Genomic DNA, 25,079 nt, shown 5'->3' with positions numbered 1-25,079 from the left:
TTGAGCCACTGATGAGGATTTGATTTCCCTGATGATGAGTGATGTTTGTTGGCCATTTGTATGTCTTCTTTGGAGAAATGTCTGTTCATATCTTCTGACCATTTTAATCGTATTTGTGTGTGTGTGTGTATGTGTTCTTGTAAGTTTATATATTTTGGATACAGACCTTTTATCAAATGTCATTTGCAAATATCTTCTCCTCCCATTAAGTAGATTGTCTTTCACTTTTGTTGACTATTTCCTTTGCTGTGCAGAAGTTTTTTATTTTGATGCAGTCCCAAAATTTTATTTTTGCTTGTTTCCCTTGCCTCAGGAGATATATCTAGAAAAATATTGTTACAACCCCAGTGTCAGAGAAATTACTGCCTGTGCTGGCTTCTAGAGTTTTTACGGCTTCAAGGTCTTTGAGTCATTGAGCTTATTTTTGTATATAGTGTAAAAAACTGGTCCAGTTTTGCACATAGCTGTCCAGATTCCCAGCACTATTTGTTGAAGAGACTTTTTCACATCGTATGTTCTTGCCTCTTTTGTGAAAGGTTAATTGACCACATAACTGTGAGTTTGTTTCTGGGTTTTCTATCCTGTTCCATTGATCTATGTGTCTATTTTTGTTCCAGCACCATACTGTTTGGTTACTATAGCTTTGTAGTATTACTTGAAATAGGGAATTGTGATGCCTACAGCTTTATTTTTATTTTTCAAGGTTGCTTTGGCTATTTGGGGTCTTTTGTCATTCCATACAAATTTGGGGACTGTTCTAGTTTTGTGAAAAATGCTGTTGGTATTTTGATAGGGATTGCTTTAAATCTGTATATTGCTTTGGGTAGTATGGACTTTATTTTATTTTATTTTATTTATTTATTTGACAGAGAGAGAGATCACAAGTAGGTAGAGAGGCAGGCAGGGAGTAGGGGGCAGGCTTCCCATTGGGCAGAGAGCTCGATCCCATAACCCTGAGACCATGACCTGAGCTAAATAAAGGTAGAGGCTTAATCCACTGAGCCACCCAGGTGCCCCAGGTAATACGGACATTTTAACAACTTTCTCCTTCCAGTCCATGAGCATGGAATGTCTTTCCATTTGTTTACATCATCTTCAATTTCTTCCATTTATGTTTTATAGTTTTCAGAGTACACATCTTCCACCTCCTTGGTTAAGCTTATTCCTAGATATTCTATTATTTTTGGTGCAGTTGTAAATTGGATCATTTTCTTAATTTCTTTTTCTGTTGCTTCATTATTAGTGTATAGAAGTGTGACAGATTTCTGCATATTGATTTTGTATCCTGCAACCTTATTGAATTCCTTTATCAATTCTTGTAGCTTTTGGTGGAATCTTTAGGGTTTTTTATATAAGTATCATGTCATCTGCAAACAGTGAAAATTTTACTTCCTCTTACCAATTTGGAAGTCTTTTAATCCTTTTTCTGGTCTCATTGTTGTGGTTAGGACTTCTGGTTATGATGTTGAATAAAAGTGGTGAATATGGACATCCTTGTCTTGTTCTTGACCTTAGGGGAAAAGCTCTCAGTTTTTCACCATTGAGTCTGCTGTTAGTTGTGGGTTTTTCACATATGGCCTTTATTATGTTGAGGTATGTTCCCTTCAGACCTATTTTGTTGAGGGTTTTTACCATGAATGGATGTTCTACTTTGTTAAATACTTTTACTGTGTCTATTAAATGATCATATGACTTTTATCCTTTCTCTTATTGATATGATGTATCATGGTTGATTTGTAAATACGGAACCACCTGCATCCTGGGAATAAATCCCACTTGACTGTGTTTTTTTAAATGTTTTGTTGTTTTGTTAAATTTGGTTTGCTAGTATCTTTTAGAATTTTTTGCACCCAAGTTCATCAGAGATATTGGCCTACAGTTCTCATTTCTGTAGTGTTTTTACCTCATTTTAGTATCACAGTAATTCTGGCTTCATAGAATGGATCTGGAAGTTTTCCTTCCTCTTCTATTTTTTGGAATAGTTTGAGAAGAATGGGTATTAACTCTTTTTTAAATGTTTGGTTGAATTCAACTATGAAGCTGCCCAGTCCTGAACCTTTGTTTCTTGGGAGTTTTTTCATTACTGATTCAATTTCATTGCTGATAATCAGTCTGTTCAAATTTTCTATTCCTTACTGATTCAGCTTTGGGAGATATTTCTAGGAATTTATCCATTTTTTCTAGTTCATAATAATCTCTTACAATCCTTTGCATTTCTGTGGTATTAGCTATTATTTCTCTGCTTTCATTTCTGATTGAGTCCTCTTTTTTCTTTTCTTTTTTCCTTTTTTTTTTTTTTTTTTTAATGTATCTGGTTAAAGGTGTTTCAATTTTGTTGGTCTTTTCAAAGAACCAACTTCTGGTTTCACTGCTCTGTTCTATTGGTTTTTGTTTGTTTACTTTCCATTTTGTTTATTTCTGCTACACAAGACACATTTTTAAGTATTAAGACACAGCACTTGAAATAAAGGAATGCAAAAAAGCATACCTTGCAAACAGCAAGCATAAGAATATCAGAGTGGGGGGCGCCTGGGTGGCTCAGTGGGTTAAAGCCTCTGCCTTCGCCTCGGGTCATGATCCCAGGGTCCTGGGATGGAGCCCCATATCGGGCTTTCTGCTCAGCAGGGAGCCTGCTTCCCTCCTCTCTCTCTGCCTGCCTCTCTGCCTACTTGTGATCTCTGTCTGTAAATAAATAAATAAAATCTTTATATATATATATATATATATATATATATATATATATATCAAAGTGACTAAATTAATATCAGATAAAGAAGATTTCAAGTATTATACTAGAAATAGAGAGCATTTCATAATAATAGCAGGGTCAATTCCTCATTGAAGACATAGTGATTATAAATATTTATGACCCTAATAACAGAATCTCAAAATACATGAAAGTGAAACTGACAAAATTAAAGGGAGAAACAGATAAACCCCCAAATACAGTGGAATTTAACTTCCCTCTCTCAGTAATACTAAGAACATAGAAAATCTGAACATTATCAATTAACTTGATCTACAAATTGATATAGAACACTGCAGAATACATATTCTTTTAAGATGTACATATAGAATGTTCAATAAAATGGGGCATAGAAAAAAAATCAATAAATTTTTCAAAATATTGACATCTTGTAAAATATATTCTCTAACCACCATGGAATTAGAAATCATTAATGATGAAATATCTAGGAAAAAATAAATATTGGCAAGTCAATCATGCTTGCAACTAACTCAAGAACCAAAGGAAAAAAAATCTCTATATGAAAATGAAAATGTAACACATCAAAATTTACGGAACACAAATAAAGCAAAGTTCAAACATAAAAATAGGGCATCAGAAGATAGATATGAAATTCATGACCTAAGGTTCTACTTTAACAAGTGAGTAACTGAAGAGTGAAATACATCCAAAGTAAGTAGAAGCAAAACAATAGAAATAATTGCAGAAATCAATGAAATACCAAAGAAACCACAGATAAAGTTAACAAAGCTAAAAGTTGGTTCTTTGAAAAGATCAACAAGATCAATAAACCTTCTTAGGCTATCAAAAATAAAACAGAGGGGTGCCTGGGTGGCTCAGTCAGTTATGAGTCTGCCTTTCTGGGTCATGATCCCAGAATTCTGGGATCAAATCCAGGCATAAGGATCCCTGCTCAGCAGGGAGTCTGCTTCTCCCTCTGCCTCTGCCACTCCCCCAACTCATGCAAACACACACTGTCTCTCTGAAATAAATAAAATCTTTTTAAAAAACATAATAAAACAGAATACAAGATATTCACATGAAAAATGCAGAGGTATCACTCAGATCCTACAAACACTGAAAGAGTGAAAAGGAGTATCATGGAAATCTTTATCAATTTGACAACTTAGATGAAACATAAATTCCTTGAAAAATACAATTTACCAAACTGACACAGCAAGAAGCGAAAAATCTTAATAGCTTCATATCTATTAACGAAACTGAAACCATTATCAAAAACCTTCCCTCAAAGAAAACTCTAGGTCCAAAAGATGTTACTATTAAATTCTATCAAATATTCTAGTATAAAATAACAGAAACTTTACCCAATTATTTTAGAAAAAAAGAGGAGGAAGAAACACTTCTCAATTCATTTTATGAGGTCTGCATAACTTCAAAACCAAAACCAGACAAACATAATATGAGAAAACTATAAACTAATATACATAATATAGAGGCAAAAATTCTTAAAATATTAGCCAATTAAATCCAGCAAATATAAAAACAACACCTCATGATCAAATTGAGTTCATCTCAAAAATACAAAACTAGTTTAAGATTAAAAAAACCAATGAATATAAATCGCATTGATTCATATAGTATGTTAACAGAGAAAAGGAGAAAAATTGATCTCAATGGATGCAGAAAACGTATTTGATAAAATTCAATACATAGTAACTATGAAAAAAAAAGCTTAGAAGTTAGGAATAGAAGGAAATATCCTGCATCTGATAAAAGATAGTATGAAAATCCTACAGCTAATATACTTAATGTTAAAATGTTGAATTTTTTCTAAAACAGGAATGAGATAAGGATATCACTGCTTCTATTCACATTGTCCTAGAATCCTACCTAGCCAGTGAAATAAGGTAAGAAATAGAAATAAAAGAGAAAAATTAAAGCAGTAGGATGACATATACTGTTTACATAGAAAATCCCAAGGCATCTAACAAACAACTACTTGAACTAGCAAGTGATGAATTTAGCAAGGTAGCAGGATATGAGCTCAATATATAAAAATAAATTTGACTTTTATATACTACCAGCAAAAAATTAGGATATTAAATTTAAAAGTTCCACTAACAATAGACCAAAAATATATAATTACATACAATAAAATATGTGTAAGGCCCACATACACAACTATAAAGCCCTGCTGAGACAAATTAAAGACCTAAATTAATGGAGCTATCATTCCATGTTAATTCTCCCCAAAGTGTTCTATAAATTCAATATAATTGAACTCTGTAATCCTAATAAAATCCTAAAAAGATATGTTCATGGAACTTGACACATTGATTAGAACTTTACTTCAAAATATAAAGGATGACATAATGATACACAAGGTATAACAAGAAAGTTATAACACAAAATTGAGTATTAGTTAAACCAAATAAGACCATTCTCGTTTTTTTGTTCTATACCATTGTTCAGTCTGACTATCCTCATACTCAATTTTGTGTTAATTACTTACATACATGGACAAACAACTCAGTTTAAAGATGGACAGAGGACTTGCATCTTAATCGCTTTGGAGCACTATAGCAAATTACCATAGACTGCATGGCTTAAACAACATTCTCACAGTTCTACAGTCTAGGAAGATCAGGATCAAAGTTCTGGCAGATCTGGTCTGGTGAGAGACTGTTTCCTGGTTCACAGATGACTTGCAGTCTTTTTCTTGTACCCTCAGATGATAGAGCACAGAGACAGGAAGAAACCTTTCTCCTATCTCTTCTTACATTGTCACTAATCTCAACCTGAATTACTCCTCAAAGACCCCATCTCCAAATAATACTATTACACTTGGGATTAGAGTCTCAACACATGCATTCTGGGGGGACACAAACATTCATTCAGTCTACATATCAACTTGAATATATACTTCTCCAAAGGAGCTAGCTAGCTAGCTAGATAGATAGATATGGCCAAAAAGCACATGGAAACTTGTTCAACATCAATGGTCATTATAGAAATGCAAATCAAAAGCACAATGAGATACCACTTCACATGGCTATAATGAAGAAAGTCTATTAAGTACTGACAAGAATGTGCAAAAATAGGAAACCTTACACATTGCTGGTGGGAATGTAAAATGGTATAGCCACTGTGGAAAATGGTACAGCAGTTCCCCAGAAAAATAAACAAAGAAATATCATATGATCTAGTAATTCTACTAGGTGAATAAACAAATGAAAGCTATCACAGAATCCTGTACATGATAGCAGCATTTTTCATAACAGCCAAAAAGTGGAAACAATCCAAATGTCTACCAAAGGATGAATAGAAAAACAAATTGTGGTATTTACATACAATAGAATATTCCTTAGCCATAAAAGGAATGAAGTACTGATATATGCTACAGCTTGATTGAGCCTTGATAAAATCATACTAGATGAATGAAAGAAGCCAGGTTCAAATGGTCACAATTTTATGATTCCTTTTACATGAAATATTCAGGAAAGGCAAATCCATATAGACAAAAGGCCAATTAGTGGTTGTCAGGGAAATGAGGGTAATTACTTCTGGGGTGTTCTGTGCTGATGAAAAATTTTAAAACAGAGAGAGAGAGGGTTGCATAACATTGTGAATGCACTAAAATGAATACTTGTATATTTTAAAATGGTTAATTTAGGGATGCCTGGGTGGCTCAGTTGGTTATGCCGCTGCCTTCCGCTCAGGTCATGATCCCAGGGTCCTGGGATGGAGTCCTGCATTGCGCTCCTTGCTTGGCAGGGAGCCTGCTTCTCTCTCCATCTCTGCCTGCCACTCTGCCCGCTTGTGTGCTCACGCTCACACTCACTCTCTCTCTCTCTGACAAATAAATAAATTTTTAAAATCTTTTAAAAATAAAATAAAATGGTTAATTTATGTTATGTGAATTTTGCCTCAACAAAAAATTTTAAATTATACTTTACATTTTTATGAGAGACATTTGTACATTTAAGATATAATCAGCATTATTTTCGTTCTTAAAGTTGAAAAAAATGTAAAATGTCAAGTTAATATACATCAATGATTTAATAAACAGGAGCTGTTATTGTCAGCATCATTCTACAAGATAAGGAGATTTGTACACAATCTCATATATCACAATAAGTAAAGTGGATTTTTCAGCAAATTATGTTATCTAAAAGATTATAAAATACTGATATATAAGAATGATCAAAACTTGTGCTGAATTTTAAAATATTCTAGCAAAATTTGCATCCCTAACCCATATTATATAAGGCAGTGTAATACAGGAGTTTGGAGTCTGACCAACCAGTTTTATACTAACTATGTGACTGTGGGCAATTTACATAATGTGTCAATAGATTTCAATTTTTTCATCAATAAAATGGGGGCAATAATGCCTAATTAACATGTTTGCTTAACAGAAAATGCCTATCATAGAGCCTAACAATACAGGGATCATTAAATATAAGCTATAACACATGATTACCTAATCCAACTTAAAATTCATTAGTCCCTTCAATAAAAATATATTCACTACCTAATACATGCCAGGTGCTGTGCTAGGTGCTAGAAAAGTTTAAATGAAATGCTTATTTGTATCTACCAGCAGTTCAAAATCCAGTTCACTTGAGGGTGGGGTGCAGTGGGAAAGGAGATGAGTTGAGGAAGCATGGCTGAGAAAAAAACTGATGAGCAGAAAATAGTTATTAAATTCAGCAAGAGATTGGTATGAGCAAAATGGCTGATGTAGAACTCAGACTAAAGGAGGTGGAAAGAATGTTTCACAAATGACAGAGGACAATAACGAAAAGTTTAGGCAACTGGGTATTGACTACAATGGGACATAAGGAAACTATACAGTGAGGGAAATGTTCTATATCTTATTAGAGTGGTGGTTATATGTATACATATATATGAGTTGAATATGCATAACTGTATACTTTTGATCCATGCATTTTACTGTTTGTAATTAAAGACAGAATCAGGGGTGCCTGGGTGGCTCAGTGGGTTAAAGCCTCTGCCTTCGGCTCAGGTCATGATCCCAAGGTCCTGGGATGGAGCCCTGCATCGGGCTCTCTGCTCTGTAGGGAGCCTGCTTCCTCCTCTCTCTCTGCCTGACTCTCTGCCTACTTGTGATCTCTGTCTGTCAAATAAATAAATTAAAAAAAAAGACAGAATCATACACACACACAGATACATATATTCTTTTGAATTACAGGCAAACTGGTCCTCAAAGGCTACTAAAAAGGCAGAAAAGATACAAAAAATATCAATCCGTTGCTTTCCTCTAAATTCATCTATGGATTGTTTCATTATAAGAAAACTATATTCTTAATTATGATAGTTCATAATTCAATCTGTTCATTTACCCAAGATGATGAAAATCTTAATTTTAACTTAATTTGTCAAATTCCATGAATTTGAGAATTCTATAAAATACTAGGAAATTTTAATAAAAATCTATGATTTTGTATTCATTCCCAATTTTAAATTCTTAGTCCAATTAAAAACTAAAAGTGAAAATAGATGAATTATTGTTGTTGAACACATCTTGGGCACAAATGTACACAAGGAAACTTCTGGGGTGATAGATATATTCATTATCTTGATTGTGGTACTGTAGGTATCATTTGTTGGGTGCATATATATGTAAAACTTACCAAACCATATATTGTAAATTTATGCACTTCACTGTATATCAATTTTATCCTTAAAAAGTACATACACACACACAAATGTATATATAAACATATAACCAGTCAGTCTGCTAAAACTAGTAAGACTGACAAAATCAAATTCTCTAAGAACATGAAGCAACCATAATTTCATACATTGTTGGCAGGAATGCAGAATGGTACAAACATTTTGGAAAAGGTTTGGCAATTTCTTCTAAAACTAAGCATAGGTTAGTTTATGACCAAGTAATTCCATTCCTAATTATTTACTCAAGAAAAGTGAATACATAAAAAATTGTTCAAGAGAGTTCTAGCAGTTTTATTTATAACAATTAAAAACTGGAGAGTGCTCGCTTCGGCAGCACATATACTAAAAACTGGAGATAGCTCACATGCCCATCAGCTGGAGAATACACAAAATGCAGCATCTATAGAATGGAATAACTACCAGCGATAAAAAGGAACGAACTACTTATGCAATTAATAACATAGATGAGACTCAAAATATTATGCTAAGTGAAAGAAGCTTGACACAGAGTACACATGTATGATCTTATTTATATGTAAATACAAAACTAATCTATGATATAAAAAAGCAGAACAGTGACTGCCTCTTGGGGTGGTGGAAGACCAGGAAGAAACAGAATGACCTCTTCTGGAGTGATGACAACGTCCTGTATCTTGAAAGGGTTTATTTGGCTTACACTGATGTCAAAGCTCATGGAATGCTGCATACCCTTAAGACTTGTGCATTTCACTTTAAATTTTACTTCAAAATGAAAAAAAAAAAAAAAAGAATTGTAAATAAATACTGATTAGCTAATAGCACATATGTTCAAGTGTTTGGGGATAGGATATATTAATGTCTGTTATTTAAAATGCAACAAAACATGGTTTGATGGATGGATAGATAAGTGATAAACCCAAGTATAATGACATGTTGAAATAATCCAGGTGGTGGATATATGGGTATTCATTTTATAATTCTTCCAACTCTTCTATATGTTTGAAAAGTTTCATAGTAAGATCTTGAGGAAAAATCAGTTTGTAAGACAGCAGTGACTCCATTTTTGCACATTTATTTATGTCTTATATTCGTGGACTGACATATATAAAATACATGCATACTTATGTTTATGTATGTTGTATATTCAACTGCTCCCTCTCAACCAGATAGATCCTTCCAATTCACTTAAAGAATACTCAGGTTCCTCCTATTCTTAAATGATACAAACAAACAAAAAAGAAACTTCTTCAAAATTTGCTAATAGGTCACTTTTGTTCCTTTCAAAGCCACATTTCTTAAAGAGGTAAGCATACTTCCCTTGTCTTTGCCTTCACCTACTTCGTCTGGCTTATGCCGCCACAAATTCCAGCAAAATAACTCTTGCTCAAGAAACCAATAATTTCTGGGGCACCTGGGTGGCTCAGTGGGTTAAAGACTCTGCCTTTGGCTTGGGTCTTGGTCCCAGGGTCCTGGGATTGAGCCCCACATCAGGCACTCTGCTAAGCAAGGAGCCTGCTTCCTCCTCTCTCTATCTCTGCCTACTTGTGATCCCTGTCTGTCAAAATAAATAAATAAATAAATAATTTCCAATGTCACTAGATCAAATGTACATTTTTAAAATCCTCATCCCTTGAAGAATGTAAAATATTAAACTGACATTTTTAAATTTGAAATGAGAGAAACAAACTTCATTTGGTATGTAAACCAAGTTTTTGTTTTAAAAAGAAAAGCTCAATTTCATGCTATGGTCAAGTCAGATTGTGACAAGGGGAAAACTTAAGGGATGTTATCAGAAAATAGGAAAAAAATGAGTAAGATTATATGGATGCCTGGGTGGCTCAGTCATTAAGCAGCTGCCTTCGGCACGGGTCATGGTCCCAGGGTCCACATCAGGCTCCCTGTTCCAAGGGAAGCCTGCGTCTGCCTCTCCTGTCCCCCCCACCGCCTGTGTCTCTCTCTGTGTTCCCTCTCTGTGTCTCTCTCTGTCAAATAAATAAATAAAATCTTTAAAAAAGGGGGAAGAGTCAAGATGGCAGAGAAGTAGCAAGCTGAGACTACTTCAGCTAGCAGATCAGCTAGATAGCTTATCTAAAGATTGCAAACACCTGCAAATCCATCAGCAGATCGAAGAGAAGAACAGCAATTCTGGAAACAGAAAAACAACCACTTTCTGAAAGGTAGCACTGGCGGAGAAGTGAATCCAAAGCGACGGGAAGATAGACCCCGGGGGGAGGGGCCAGCTCCCGACAAGCGGCAGAGCAACAGAGCACAAAATCAGGACCTTTAAAAGTCTGTTCTGCTGAGGGACGTCGCTCCAGAGGCTAAATCAGGGCGAAGCCCATGCAGGGTCAGTGTGGCCTCAGGTCCCACAAGGTCACAGAAGGATCGGGGGAGTCTGAGTGTCGCAGAGCTTGGGGGTATTGGAACGGGAAAACCGGCTACAGAGACAGAGCCGACAGTAAGCTCCCAGCTCGGGGGTTACCTTGAACCGGTCGCAGGTTCGGTGAGCTTGGAGCACGGCCAGAGGTCAGGCAGACGGGAGTAACTGGGCACTGTTCTCTGAGGGCGCACTGAGGAATGGGGCCCCGGGCTCTCGGCTTCTCTGGGCCGGAGACCAGGAGGCCGCCGTTTGTATTCCCTTCCTCCGGAACTCTACGGAAAGCGCTCAGGGAACAAAAGCTTCTGAACGCAAACCCGAGCGGATTACTCAGCCCGGTCCCTGGTAAGGGCTGTACAATTCTGCCTGGGGCAAAGACACTTGAGAATCACTACACGAGGCCCCTCCCCCAGAAGATCAACAAGAAATCCAGCCAAGACCAAGTTGACCTACCAAGGAGTACGGTTTCAAACCAAGGAGGGCAGCAGAATTCCAGAGGAGGAGAAAGCAAAGCACGGAACTCATGGCTTTCTCCCTGTTAATTAATTTAATTAATTAACTCCCTTGCAGTTAATTTAATTTTTTTCTTTTTCTTTTTTTTTCTCTTCTTCTGCTAAAATTTTTTTTAACTTTTACCCTTTTCTTTTTTAACATTTTTAACTAGCTTATCTAATATATATATTTTTTCTTTTTTATATTTTTCTTTATTTGTTTTCTTTTTTTAATTCTTTTCTTTTATTTTTTTTCCTTTTTTTTCTTTCTTTCTTTTTGAACCTCTTTTTATCCCTTTTCTCCCCCCTCAAGATTTGGGATCTCTTCTGATAGGTTAAAGCATATTTTCCTGGGGTTGTTGCCACCCTTTTAGTATTTTACTAGCTCCTTCATATACTTTAATCTGGACAAAATGATAAGGCGGAAAAATTCACCACAAAAAAAAAAAAAAAACAAGAGGCAGTACCGAAGGCTAGGGACCTAATCAATACAGACATTGGTAATATGTCAGATCTAGAGTTCAAAATGACAATTCTCAAGGTTCTAGCCAGGCTCAAAAAAGGCATGGAAGATATTAGAGAAACCCTCTCAGGAGATATAAAAGCCCTATCTGGAGAAATAAAAGAACTAAATCTAACCAAGTTGAAATAAAAAAAGCTATTAATGAGATTCAATCAAAAATGGAGGCTCTCACTGCTAGGATAAATGAGGCAGAAGAAAGAATTAGTGATATAGAAGACCAAATGACAGAGAATAAAGAAGCTGAGCAAAAGAGGGACAAACAACTACTGGACCACGAGGGGAGAATTCGAGAGATAAGTGACACCATAAGACGAAACAACATTAGAATACTTGGGATTCCGGAAGAAGAAAAAGAGAGGGGAGCAGAAGGAATACTGGAGAGAATTATTGGGGAGAATGTCCCCAATATGGCAAAGGGAATGAGCATCAAAATTCAGGAGGTTCAGAGAACGCCCTTCAAAATCAATAAGAATAGGCAACACCCCATCACCTAATAGTAAAATTTACAAGTCTTAGTGACAAAGAGAAAATCCTGAAAGCAGCCCAGGAAAAGAAGTCTGTAACATACAATGGTAAAAATATTAGATTGACGGCTGACTTATCCACAGAGACCTGGCAGGCCAGAAAGAGCTGGCATGATATTTTCAGAGCACTAAATGAGAAAAACATGCAGCCAAGGATACTATATGCAGCTAGGCTATCATTGAAAATAGAAGGAGAGATTAAAAGCTTCCAGGACAAACAAAAACTGAAAGAATTTGCAAACACCAAACCAGCTCTACAGGAAATATTGAAAGGGGTCCTCTAAGCAATACAGGCAATACAATGACACTAAATTCATATCTCTCAATAGTTACCCTGAATGTTAATGGACTAAATGCCCCAATCAAAAGACACAGGGTATCAGAATGGATAAAAAAACAAAACCCATCTATATGCTGCCTCCAAGAAACTCATTTTAAGCCCAAAGACACCTCCAGATTTAAAGTGAGGGGGTGGAAAAGAATTTACCATGCTAACGGACATCAGAAGAAAACAGGAGTGGCAATCCTTATATCAGATCAATTAGATTTTAAGCCAAAGACTATAATAAGAGATGAGGAAGGACACTATATCCTACTCAAAGGATCTGTCCAACAAGAAGATCTAACAATTTTAAATATCTGTGCCCCTAACGTGGGAGCAGCCAACTATATAAACCAATTAATAACAAAATCAAAGAGACACATCAACAATAATACAATAATAGTAGGGGACTTTAACACTCCCCTCACTGAAATGGACAGATCATCCAAGCAAAAGATCAGCAAGGAAATAAAGGCCTTAAACGACACACTGGACCTGATGGACATCACAGATATATTCAGAACATTTCATCCCAAAGCAACAGAATACACATTCTTCTCTAGTGCACATGGAACATTCTCCAGAATAGATCCACAGAGACCTGACAGGCCAGAAAGAGCTGGCATGATATTTTCAGAGCACTAAATGAGAAAAGCATGCAGCCAAGACTACTATATGCAGCTAGGCTATCACTGAAAATATAAGGAGAGATAAAAAGCTTCCAGGACAAACAAAAACTGAAAGAATTTGCAAACACCAACCCAGCTCTAAATCAGGACTCAATCGGTATCAAAAGATTGGGATCATTCCCTGTATATTTTCAGACCACAATGCTCTGAAGCTAGGCTCAACAACAAGAGGAAATTTGGAAAGAACCAAAATACATGGAGACTAAACAGCATCTCTAAAGAATGAATGGGTCAACCGGGAAATTAAAGAAGAATTGAAAAAAATCATGGAAACAAATGATAATGAAAATACAACGGTTCAAAATCTGTGGGACACAACAAAGGCAGTCCTGAGAGGAAAATATATAGCGGTACAAGCTTTTCTCAAGAAACAAGAAAGGTCTCAGGTACACAAACTAACCCTACACCTCAAGGAGCTAGAGAAAGAACAAGAAAGAAACCCTAAACCCAGCAGGAGAAGAGAAATCATAAAGATCAGAGCAGAAATCAATGAAATAGAAACCAAAAAAACAATAGAACAAATCAACAAAACTAGGAGCTGGTTCTTTGAAAGAATTAATAAAATTGATAAACCCCTGGCCAGACTTATCAAAAAGAAGAGAGAAAGGACCCAAATAAATAAAATCATGAATGAAAGAGGAGAGATCACAACTAACACCAAAGAAATACAAACTATTATAAGAACATACTATGAGCAACTCTACGCCAACAAATTTGACAATCTGGAAGAAATGGATGCATTCCTAGAAACTATATATATATATATAAACTACCACAACTGAACCAGGAAGAAACAGAAAGCCTGAACAGACCCATAACCAGTAAGGAGATTGAAACAGTCATCAAAAATCTCCAAACAAACAAAAGCCCGGGGCCAGATGGTTTCCCGGGGTAATTCTACCAAACATTTAAAGAAGAACTAATTCCTATTCTCCTGAAACTGTTCCAAAAAATAGAAATGGAAGGAAAATTTCCAAACTCATGTTATGAGGCCAGCATCACTTGATCCCAAAACCAGACAAGGATCCCATCAAAAAAGAGAGCTATTGACCAATATCCTTGATGAATACAGATGTGAAAATTCTCACCAAAATACTAGCCAATAGGATTCAACAGTACATTAAAAGGATTATTCACCACGACCAAGTGGGATTTATTCCAGGGCTGCAAGGTTGGTTCAACATCTGCAAATCAATCAATGTGATACAACACATCAATAAAAGAAAGAACAAGAACCATATGATACTCTCAATAGATGCTGAAAAAGCATTTGACAAAGTACAGCATCCCTTCCTGATCAAAACTCTTCAAAGTGTAGGGATAGAGGGCACATACCTCAATATTAGCAAAGCCATTTATGAAAAACCCGCCGCAAATATCATTCTCAATGGAGAAAAACTGAAAGCTTTTCCGCTAAGGTCAGGAACACGGCAGGGATGTCCGTTATCACCACTGCTATTCAACATAGTACTAGAAGTCCTAGCCTCAGCAATCAGACAACAAAAGGAAATTAAAGGCATCCAAATCGGCAAAGAAGAAGTCAAATCATCACTCTTCGCAGATGATAGGATACTATATGTGGAAAACCCAAAAGACTCCACTCCAAAACTGCTAGAACTTGTACAGGAATTCAGTAAAGTGTCAGGATATAAAATCAATGCACAGAAATCAGTTGCATTTCTCTACACCAACAACAAGACAGAAGAAAGAGAAATTAAGGAGTCAATCCCAATTGCACCCAAAACCATAAGATACCTAGGAATAAACCTAACCAAAGAGGCACAGAATCTAATCTATACTCAGAAAACTATAAAGTACTCATGAAAGAAATTGAGGAAGACACAAAGAAATGGAAAAATGTTCCATGCTCCTGCAGGGGAAGAATAAATATTGTGAAAATGTCCATGCTACCGAAAGCAATCTACACATTTAATGCAATTCCTATCAAAGTACCATCCATCTTTTTCAAAGAAATGGAACAAATAATTCTAAAATTTATATGGAACCAGAAAAGACCTCGAATAGCCAAAGGGATATTGAAAAAGAAAGCCAAAGTTGGTGGCATCACAATTCCGGACTTCAAGCTCTATTACAAAGCTGTCATCAAGACAGCATGGTACTGGCATAAAAACAGACACATCGATCAATGGAACAGAATAGAGAGCCCAGAAATAGACCCTCAACTCTATGGTCAACTAGTCTTTGACAAAGCAGGAAAGAAAGTCCAATGGAAAAAAGACAGCCTCTTCAATAAATGGTGTTGGGAAAATTGGACAGCCACATGCAGAAAAATGAAAGTGGACCATTTCCTTACACCACACACAATAATAGATTCAAAATGGATGAAAGACCTCAATGTGAGAAAGGAATCCATCAAAATCCTTGAGGAGAACACAGGCAGCAACCTCTTTGACCTCAGCTGCAGCAACATGGATGGAACTACAGCGTATCATGCTTAGCGAAATAAGTCAAGCAGAGAAAGATAACTATCATATGATCTCCCTGATATGAGGAAGTGGTGATGCAACATGGAGGCTTAAGTGGGTAGAAGAAGAATAAATGAAACAAGATGGGATTGGGAGGGAGACAAACCATAAGTGACTCTTAATCTCACAAAACAAACTGAGGGTTGCTGAAGGGAAGGGGGTTGGGAGAAGGGGGGTGGGGTTATGGACATTGGCGAGGGTATGTGCTTTGGTGAGTGCTGTGAAGTGTGTAAACCTGGCGATTCACAGACCTGTGCCCCTGGGGATAAAAATATATGTTTATATAAAATAAAAAAATTTTTTAAAAAGTATAAAAAAAATCTTAAAAAAAAGACTATACTACAATCCAAATGGTAAATACCAATGGTAATTAATGCCAAAAGTAAATTTTCATAGATCATTTTTACCTAATTCTACTGTATTTGAAATTCTATTAAACTTATTAAATATTATCCACATTTCCTTAATTGGCTTGTCACTGTATTTATAGAAGTTCTACCTTAAACGGATCTCCCAAACCCCCTATTTATGTAGAACTTATTCTCTGAGCTATAAGAATAATAACTAGAGATGTAGGTCCCCAAGGAGCAGAAAAATCCAGCCAAGTATCAAAACTAGTGTGGAAACTATGTCCTAACCTTCAGAAGATAAGCTCTCAGGACTTTCAAAGCACATTCATAACACAACTGAAAGTGTCCCAAGGATTTCAGTGTGTCAGGTAATATAAAATTGTGCAGTAATATCACTTTAAAAAATACAACATAAAACAAAGGGAATAACTTTATAACATGGACTTCAGAGATGAAAGCTATATTTGAGCCTAAAACATGCATAAGAATTTGAATTTTATTTGGTAGTTTTGATGGGAGGAGACTCCCAACTAGTTCTCAAAAAGGTCACTTTTTGTAGCACCCTGATGTTTCTGATTTTGCAGATTAGCAGGCATTGGTGGGAAGACATTCTAGCATAGGCAAAAACAATAAAATTATATGTAAAGATAGTCATATTAGTTATTTATAGTTATAGATAGTTGTTTATTTTCCTCTCGTATTCATCCATATACCTTGGTCACAGATGATAGTTTCCTAAAGGTTCCTTTCTATATTCTCGCCACCTATTCTCCTGAGAAAGTAAATTTGTTTACTCCATAAGCAATTATTTAGCACCTTCAGTGTGCAAGCTTCGAACTATGTGCATTGCCTAGGCTTAAAGGGACAAACAGTATGGCTAATTGTGATAGACTATGATTACTGAATGATTAAGTTTCACTCTAGATTTTTACATCAGAGCCTATACATAATTGCATTTCTTGACTATTTTTTTAAGATTTTATTTATTTATTTGAGAGAGTGAGAGCACATACACCGGTGAGCAGGGGTAGGGGCAGAGAGAGGAGGAGATGGAGAAAGAGAATCCGAAGCAAACTCTGGGCAGGGAGCCCTGATGTGGGATTCAATCTCCCAACCCTGAGATCATGACCTGAGCGGAAACCAGGAGCGTGACCCTTAACCCACTGAGCCACCCAGGTGCCCCTAGACAATTTTTAAATGTTAAAATTAGTTTTTCACTTACCTTTGTGTTCCCCTAACAATCGAGGTGTCATGAAGAATAAAATGGCTTAAATTCAATTATAATGAAGGAAACACAGAAGGTAATCAGAAACTAGACAAACACTCCTGAAAATCCAGAGTGACTATATAGTATAAAGTCTGGTTTCTGAACTCTAATCTTTTTAGATCACAAAACTTTGTGATAAGCACCTTCTGACAGGGCTCCCAATAATCGCCACCTGTTGGTATCCATAGCCCTGTTTAATCTTCCCCTTTGAGTAAGAGCTGAACCTAGAAACTTGCTTCTAAAGAAGCAAATATGGCAAAAGTGAAGGGCTGTCTCTTCTGTGATTAGGTTAGAAAAGACCATGAGCTTTCTCTTACTTGTGCTCTCTCCTGCCCTCTCACTTGCTCTTCCTGAGAAAGTATGCTGCCATACTATAAGAAACTCCATTAAGAGGCTCCTACAGCAAGGAACCAAGGGAGCCCTTCAACAATAAATAGCTCATGAGAAACTGAGGCCTCAGTCTAACATCCCACAAGGAACTGAATCTTGCCAACAATCATGTGGCCAGGAAGGGAATCCGCCCTAGTCCAACCTTGAGAGGACTGCTGCCTTGTGAGAGCCTGAGCCAGACAACCCAGCTAATCTGTACCTGGATTCCTGACCCACAGAAACTGTAATATGATAAATGCATTCTGTTGTAAACTGCTAAAGTTTGGAGTAATTTCTTATACAGCAATAGATAACTAGTACTTCTCTCAAGACTTCTGGCACACATTTTAGGGAAATAGGAAACCTCTCTGAAGTCCGTCAATAGAATTCCTAGTGGTTCAGGGATCCCAGATTAAGAAACTTCTGATATGATAAATTCTAAACAATATACACAAAATGCCCGCAAGAAATCAATTGAACCATCCTATGTAGCTTAACAAATGGCAGAATACTTTCCTTCCATACAGTATTGCTAAGAAAGTTAAACTACTTTAAATATACCTGATATCTCACTACTAATATTACCGAAGGTAAAGTCAAGCCAAGTTATACCAAAATATTCTGAATAACATATTTCAGATACTAAATAAGTACTGAGGATAAAATAATGACTATACACCATCCTAATTTTGAGGACTTTCCTGTTCAGTGGGTGCAAAACACACATACACATACACACACACAAAATAGCTACTATAAGAATTGGGCGTACAAATAGAGATTTGTATATGGTATCCATTCATGTACATAATGAAATGACTTTAATGAATTTTAATTGTAAGGTAATTAAAAGAAATACCTGTACTGTTTTTCCAAGTCCCATGTCATCACCAAGAATACATCCTTTTCTTTGAATGAAGTGTGCATAGAGAAACTGGGCTCCTTCCCTTTGGTAGTCTCTCAAATACCTATTAATAGTATAAGGAATAGAGTCCCCATCTTCAGATAATGGAAAAGCAACAGCAGATGATGGAAATTTTCGGTCGGGGAAATAAGGTTTTTCCAAATCTTCATCATCAAATATAAAATTCCTGGAGCAATCTTTAAAAGATTTTATTTCTTGAAGTTTTTTAAGAGGTACTTTTCTTTCTTGAAAATCTGAATATAAGATGATTGCAAAGGACTTCCCATTTTCATCCACTGTGACAGATTTTACGCTTGCTTCACAAAGTGTCCCATTATCCGGAGAAGGGGCAAGACATCTTTCTCCTGGATGCCATATGTCTGTAATAATAAAGAAGATAATAAAATTTCCAAATCTAACTTATAAAGTAACCCCCCATTTATCCACTGCAATGAGGAAAAAAAAATGTATCTCACACGAATACCCTTTCCAAATTACTGAAACAAGATAAATTATAACATGTATAGATATTCTCCTAAAACATATTGTCAGATGTTCTCCTATAATAAGCAGAATAATGGATTACTTCCAGTTGTTCTCACCCTGGCTGTGTGTCATAATCTCCTCATTCATGCTTGGACACTATCTCTGTTGATTGTGGTTCAGTGGCTACGGGCCATAGGCATCTGGTTTTATTACTTTGTTTGGTGGATATTGTTGAATTCAAAGAGCCATTCTGATTCACAGCCACAGCTGAGAACTACTAATTTAGATAGTCATAATGATTCATGAACATTATGTATATTATTCATGATATGGTAGAGTAATAGTAAATGGGACTTAATAATGAGTAAGGTAAAATCCTCTAGACAGCAATGCTTTTGTGATTCTCCTGTCTGCTTTTATCTCCTTTCTCCATAGACAGCTGTTCCTTCTTGTCAATACTGCCACTATTTTTTTTAACTTGAAAAATTTTTTTTTTAGTATTGCTGCTTCTAAACTGCTTCTTGAATTTGTATACAACTAACCAAGGGAATCCCTAATTCAACCACAGAGTAATGTGTGTCAGCTCTGTCATAGCTTTTCTCCCTTCCAGTTTTTAAAGGGTTGCAGTTCTTAAAAAAGAAATGAATTCCAAGATCTCTTTCTGCTAATATGCTATTATTTGAAAAGTGTGACCCCTTTCTCTATATGTATTTATTAAGTGCTTAATTGTATAGCTTTCTATTTTATTTTCATTTTTTTAAGATTTTTTAAATTTATTTGACAGTGAGAGCAAAAAAGCACAAGCAGGGGAGCAGCAGAGGGAGGGAGACAAGCAGGCCCCCCACTGAACAGGGAGCCCAATGCAAGGCTGAATCCCAGGCCCCTGGGATCATGACTTCAGCTAAAGGCAGAAGCTTAACCCACTGAGCCACCTGGGCACCCTATCTGTTTTATTTTCTATTCAGAAAATATAGCACTACGAATAGGGAGGGGAGTATCTTTATAGCATATAATTAGTATAATTAGAAGATACCAAATAGAGGATATTAAATAAAAATATTGGTTATATGGAATTTCATATAGCAAGAATTACAGCGGAGTTATAAGGCTACAGATATAAGAATACTAGGAATTATTTTTCTCACATATTTCTTATTGAGATCAGGTGACCACTGGTAGTTTCTTAGGATCTTTCCGATGATTCCTCATTAGGTTTTTATAACATTTGAGATTATAATATGACTAGTGTATCTATACTGTCTTAAGCACAAATAACTCATTATGCTGTTTCTCAGCAGTTGTGCCTCAAAAGTAAAACCATTATTCCCACTAACTTTGGTAAAGTTATTTTGCATAACAATTAGAAGTACACCAAGAAAAATCTATTCTCCTACTCTAACCTTTGGATACGAACTGTTAGCTTTGCGCAGTGGCAGTATCGTAGCCAATGAGGTTTATCTGAGGTGCGATTATTGCTAATTGGATCCAAACTGTTCAAGAACTGTCACACAACTCTAAAAGACATAGTTTTAACAAGAAACTAAAACCTTGATCCACTGTAGGGATAACAGATCATTGGGCCCTATTTTCATAACCGTACCATTTGAGCCTTAGGACCTGAATTAACCCTTATAGCAATTCCTAATACATTATTTCTGTTTCACATATTTTGTTTGCCTATCCAGAAAATGCCTTCCAATTTTTAAACACTGAAGTCATTAATGTGTTGTTATTCAACATATATGTTTTTACCTACCAAATACTGTATGTACCACAATAGGTATAAAATGAAAAAAAAAAAACAATGTAAAAATGATAATGATTAAACCTTGCTCAGAACTAGTCTTTCCAAATCTCATTAAATGGCGTCATCATCTAGCCAACTTTTCACGATAGAAAACCTTTAGCCAGCCCTTATTCCTCCCTATATCCAATCCATCAGAAAGTCCTGCTCATTCTCTCTCCCTCCATTATGTTACCACCTTTCCAAAACAACTGTTGGCAAACTTTTTCTGCAAAGAGTCAGACTTCAGCTATTTATTATTTTAGTTTTGCAGGCTATACAGTCTCTTACCCTTGTAACACAAGAGAAGGGGACAGAGAACACATAAACAAATGGCATGGCTATGTTCCAATAAAACTTTACCTACAATAAGTATCAGGCTGAATTTGGCCCTGGCCCATAGTTTGCTGTTCTCTGCCCTAAAGTATACCACCTATGGCTTTCTCCTAAATTACTACTATAAACTCTTAACCATTCTCTCTGCTGCCATCCCTACAATCCATTTTACACATAGCAGCAATACTATTTCAAAATATAAATTATTGGGCACCTATGCGGCTCAGTCAGTTATGCATCCGACTCTGATTTCAGCTCAGGTCATGATCTCTGGGTCCTGGGATCCAGCCTTGCATCAGGCTCCATGCTTAGTGGGTTATGTGCTTGAGGATTCTCTTCCCCTCTCTCTACCCCTCCCCCTGCCTGCCTGCTCTCTCTTTAAAATAAATAAATCTTAAAAAAAATTTTTTTAATTACTAGTAAATCTTTAATGTAAAACTTTTCAACGGTTATCATTGCATAAAAAATAAAGTACAAACTCCTTACTATAGCCTTTAAGTCCCAACATGATCTGCCAATACTTACTTCTCCAACTCAATCTCACTTTTCCCCTGTACTCAAACATGTTAAGCAAGTCTTCTCTCAGCTGTTTGTATGTCATCTTCTCAGTATTTTACTGCCTCCATAACTCATATCACAATGTTTAATGACTATGTTTATTTGTTTTTATCTGTCTTTCCCACTAGAGAGTAATTTCCTTTCCAGAAAAATGTCTGTATTTTTCAAGTTTTATCCCGAGCATCAGCACTCAATAGGCACTCAATAAATGTGCTGAATTTATTAACAAACACACATCATTTATCTCACAGATCCTAGATACCTAGTGAGGGAGACAGATACTAAAAAGTTCACAAACACTAAATTGTAATAAGTGCTTCAGAAGATAAGAACAGAGTATTATGAAAAAAAGTATTGAAGAAACGTAATTTAAAGGGGAAGAAAGATCTAAGAAGAGGATCTCTAAGCACACAGCATGTGGAAAAGCCCTATGGGCTTCACCCAACAACTCTGGAAATTTTGGTTCCTTAGTTTGGTTCCTTAGTTTGAATAATTTCTAGAACTAAAGAGATTCAGTTAAGTTTGAGCAAAGGCTGGAATCTCTCTATCAAATTCTAGAACAAATATCTTAAATTGGGAGGATTTCCTATGGGGGTGAATGGCAGGTCCTCTTTAACGTCACTTCCTTTCCTCCTTCATTCCAGACTGGCTTCCTTGCTATTGGTCAACCATGGCAAGCATGCTCCCACCTCAGGGTCCCTGAGTTTTCTATTCCTTCCATCAACACTCTCCCTAAACACCCAAATGACTAATCTTTTCACTTCATTCAGGTCTCTGTTCCAATGGCATCTTCTCAGAGGTGTTTTCTCTGACCACTCAGTCTAAAATAGCACTCCCTGCCACTCTTCCTTTACCCTGCTTAATTCCATTTTCAAAGAAAAATATGAAATATCTGTTACTGTTTATCTCAACTAAGCTCCCTAGAGCAGGGACTTACTTTGTTCACTACTATACCCTGGGCACACAGAACAATGTTTGAAACTCAAATACTTGTAGGACTAACAAATATTTATATAGAGCTAATATCTGAAGACTTATGTGTGCCAGGCATGTGCTTTATTTCATGTAAGCCTTGCCACCATCCTTTCATGACTTCATGTAAGTAATATTATTAGTTCCATTTTCCAAATGGTGAAACAGGGGGCCTGGGTGGCTCGGTGGGTTAAAGCCCCTGCCTTTGGCTCAGTCATGATCTCAGGGTCCTAGGATGGAGTCCCCACGTCGGGCTCTCTCTGCTCAGCGGGGAGCCTGCTTCCCTTCCTCTCTCTCTGCCTGCCTCTCTGCCTACTTGTGACCTGTCTGTCAAATAAATAAATAAATAAAATCTTTAAAAAACAAAACAAAACAAATGGTGAAACAGAGAAAGGTTAACCAGCTTGCACATGGTTACAAATGGCAGATTCAGGATTTGAACCAAGCTATCTGACCTTATAGCTACACTACTGTACCATGCACACAGGAATAAACAAGTCCCGGGAACTGAGTAGTCCCTCTTCCTTTTAACTGAGGTCTGAGCACCACAGCCACTACAATCTCCACTCAGCAGCTTCACTACTTATTTCACCTGCCAGCCTTCTGTGGGTAGTTATACTCATGATCCCTGAGTTAGAGTGTCATCAATTCCTAGCCTTCAGAGTTGAGTCTTATTACATAACTTCTCTAAATTTTAGCTCTGAATTCTTCATCTATTTAATGAGAAGGATACCTTCCTCAAAGGAAAGCATGGAGATAAACAAGCAGCATATTTCTGGGCACTGAACAAGCACTCAATATCTCAGAATTTTTATTATATCACTTTTAATAATGAAAGCTATTAATTTGGGGGCAAGAAGGCATTCCACTTGACTTGTGTTAGACAACCACACACTCCTTAAACCCCGTCTTGAGGACCCAATAAAGGTTGACTGTAAGGCCCTGATTCAGGACATCATATGTTAAGGTCTTTGTGCCATCAAATAATGTGAACTGAGTATCTCAACCTTTTCTCACCTATGTAACAACAAACTTCTACCATTCGCTAAGAACTGGGGCATAGAAGGATAAAGAATAAACATACTGCACATTTAGTGAGGGCTTAATATGGACCAGAAGCTGGGTCACATAAGTGCTTTGCATTCACCGTCACATTTCGTAATCACAAGAACTCAACAATGGTCTCAGTTTTACAGATGAGGAAACTGCCCGGTTTCTCAGCAAGTTTCAGAGCCAGCACTAGATCCAGTCTGACTCCAGAATCCAAGTTCTCAACACTGAATCCCAAAGAACTTGCGCCAGACTCCAGCTGTCATTCAGAAGAGCCCACAAGGTAAAACCCCAACCCCAAGGGAACTGGCAGGAATGGGTCCAACCCAGCGTAGTAGACAGCTGCCTGGGCTGACAGGCGAGCACCGAGCTTGTACCTTTGCCGGCGGTTTCCTCGCGAGGCTTGGGGGCAGCGGGATCCATCTGGCCAGGGGGAGGGGCCAGGCAGCCTGGCTGCGTACGACACTCGACAGGCGGCCGAGGACCTGGAGGACGAGCCGGGCGGGAAGACTGAGGCCAACGCCACTTCCTGCAGCCCGGCGTACATCGCCCCCCTGAAGCGCGACGCCAGCGGCCGAGGGGAACACAGGTGGAGCCCGAGAGGATCCAGAGAGAAGGGCGGCGGCGTCTCAGCAGCGGCAGAGCTGGAGAGCGCTGTGGAGACTGGCAAGGCGGCGCTCACCTAGTCATCCGGCGATCCGCCAGGGGAAGAAGCAAGCCGGCAAATGGACGGACCCCTTACCCTCTCTTTCAGAGCAGACCCTACCCCCCTACCTTCCCTGCAACTTTCAGCCCTGTCTCGGAAAATCCCGCGAGATCGGCCGCCTGACCTGTCACTACGATCTCGCGATAACAAAATCCTGGTTCACATGGGCGGAGTCGTGTTCCTGCCATCTTTGCCCCAGAAACCGGTAACACAAAGGTCCGCGGCACTTGCAAAAGTCGCGAAGTTTGATGTCGCCGGCCTCCCTGGTGCGGATATTGCAGACAACATGGAGGCACGAGGATACCCGTGGGCTCGCACCTGCGCCAGTCTTTTAAGGGCTGACTCACAGCTGGAGATCGTGGGCGCGCTGGCGGCCTGCTGGCATGTATTTGGTACTTCTCTTGTCCCTCGTGTAGCGCCTGCCCAGGAACTTGAGTCCAGTGACTCCCTCCTGGAGCGCTGTCTCAGCGGGGTGGGACACCCACCCGGAAGCCAGCGCT

General features: G+C 37.5%; 1 protein-coding gene and 1 pseudogene across 3 annotated transcripts in view; one reads left to right on the top strand and one right to left on the bottom strand.

The window, feature by feature from the left end:
- Nucleotides 1-24,680, bottom strand: part of ERCC6L2 (ERCC excision repair 6 like 2) — a 135,819-nt gene extending 111,139 nt beyond the window's left edge. The window contains exons 1-2 of one of the 3 annotated variants that reach the window (XR_001177085.2): nt 24,251-24,680; nt 18,644-19,068 (exon numbers count right to left, since the gene is read on the bottom strand). Coding sequence is in view for 1 of the 3 variants with exons in the window: in XM_013048341.2 (XP_012903795.1) it covers nt 18,644-19,068; nt 24,251-24,296 (471 nt within the window). In the remaining 2 variants the exon portion in view is untranslated. Of the gene's footprint in view, nt 1-10,868; nt 10,890-18,643; nt 19,069-24,250 lie in introns of those variants that run through there. The other 2 variants (XM_013048341.2, XM_013048343.2) reach the window with 2 other exon arrangements.
- LOC123393608 lies at nt 20,593-20,768 on the top strand (annotated as a pseudogene).
- Nucleotides 24,681-25,079: the final 399 nt, after the last annotated feature.

This window comes from Mustela putorius, unplaced genomic scaffold, assembly GCF_011764305.1.
Source record: "Mustela putorius furo isolate JIRA1106 unplaced genomic scaffold, ASM1176430v1.1 tig00000876_pilon_pilon_pilon, whole genome shotgun sequence".
NCBI lineage: Eukaryota > Metazoa > Chordata > Mammalia > Carnivora > Mustelidae > Mustela > Mustela putorius.
The sequence above is the reverse complement of the archived record's forward strand: the minus strand, read 5'-3'. Positions and strand labels throughout refer to the sequence as shown.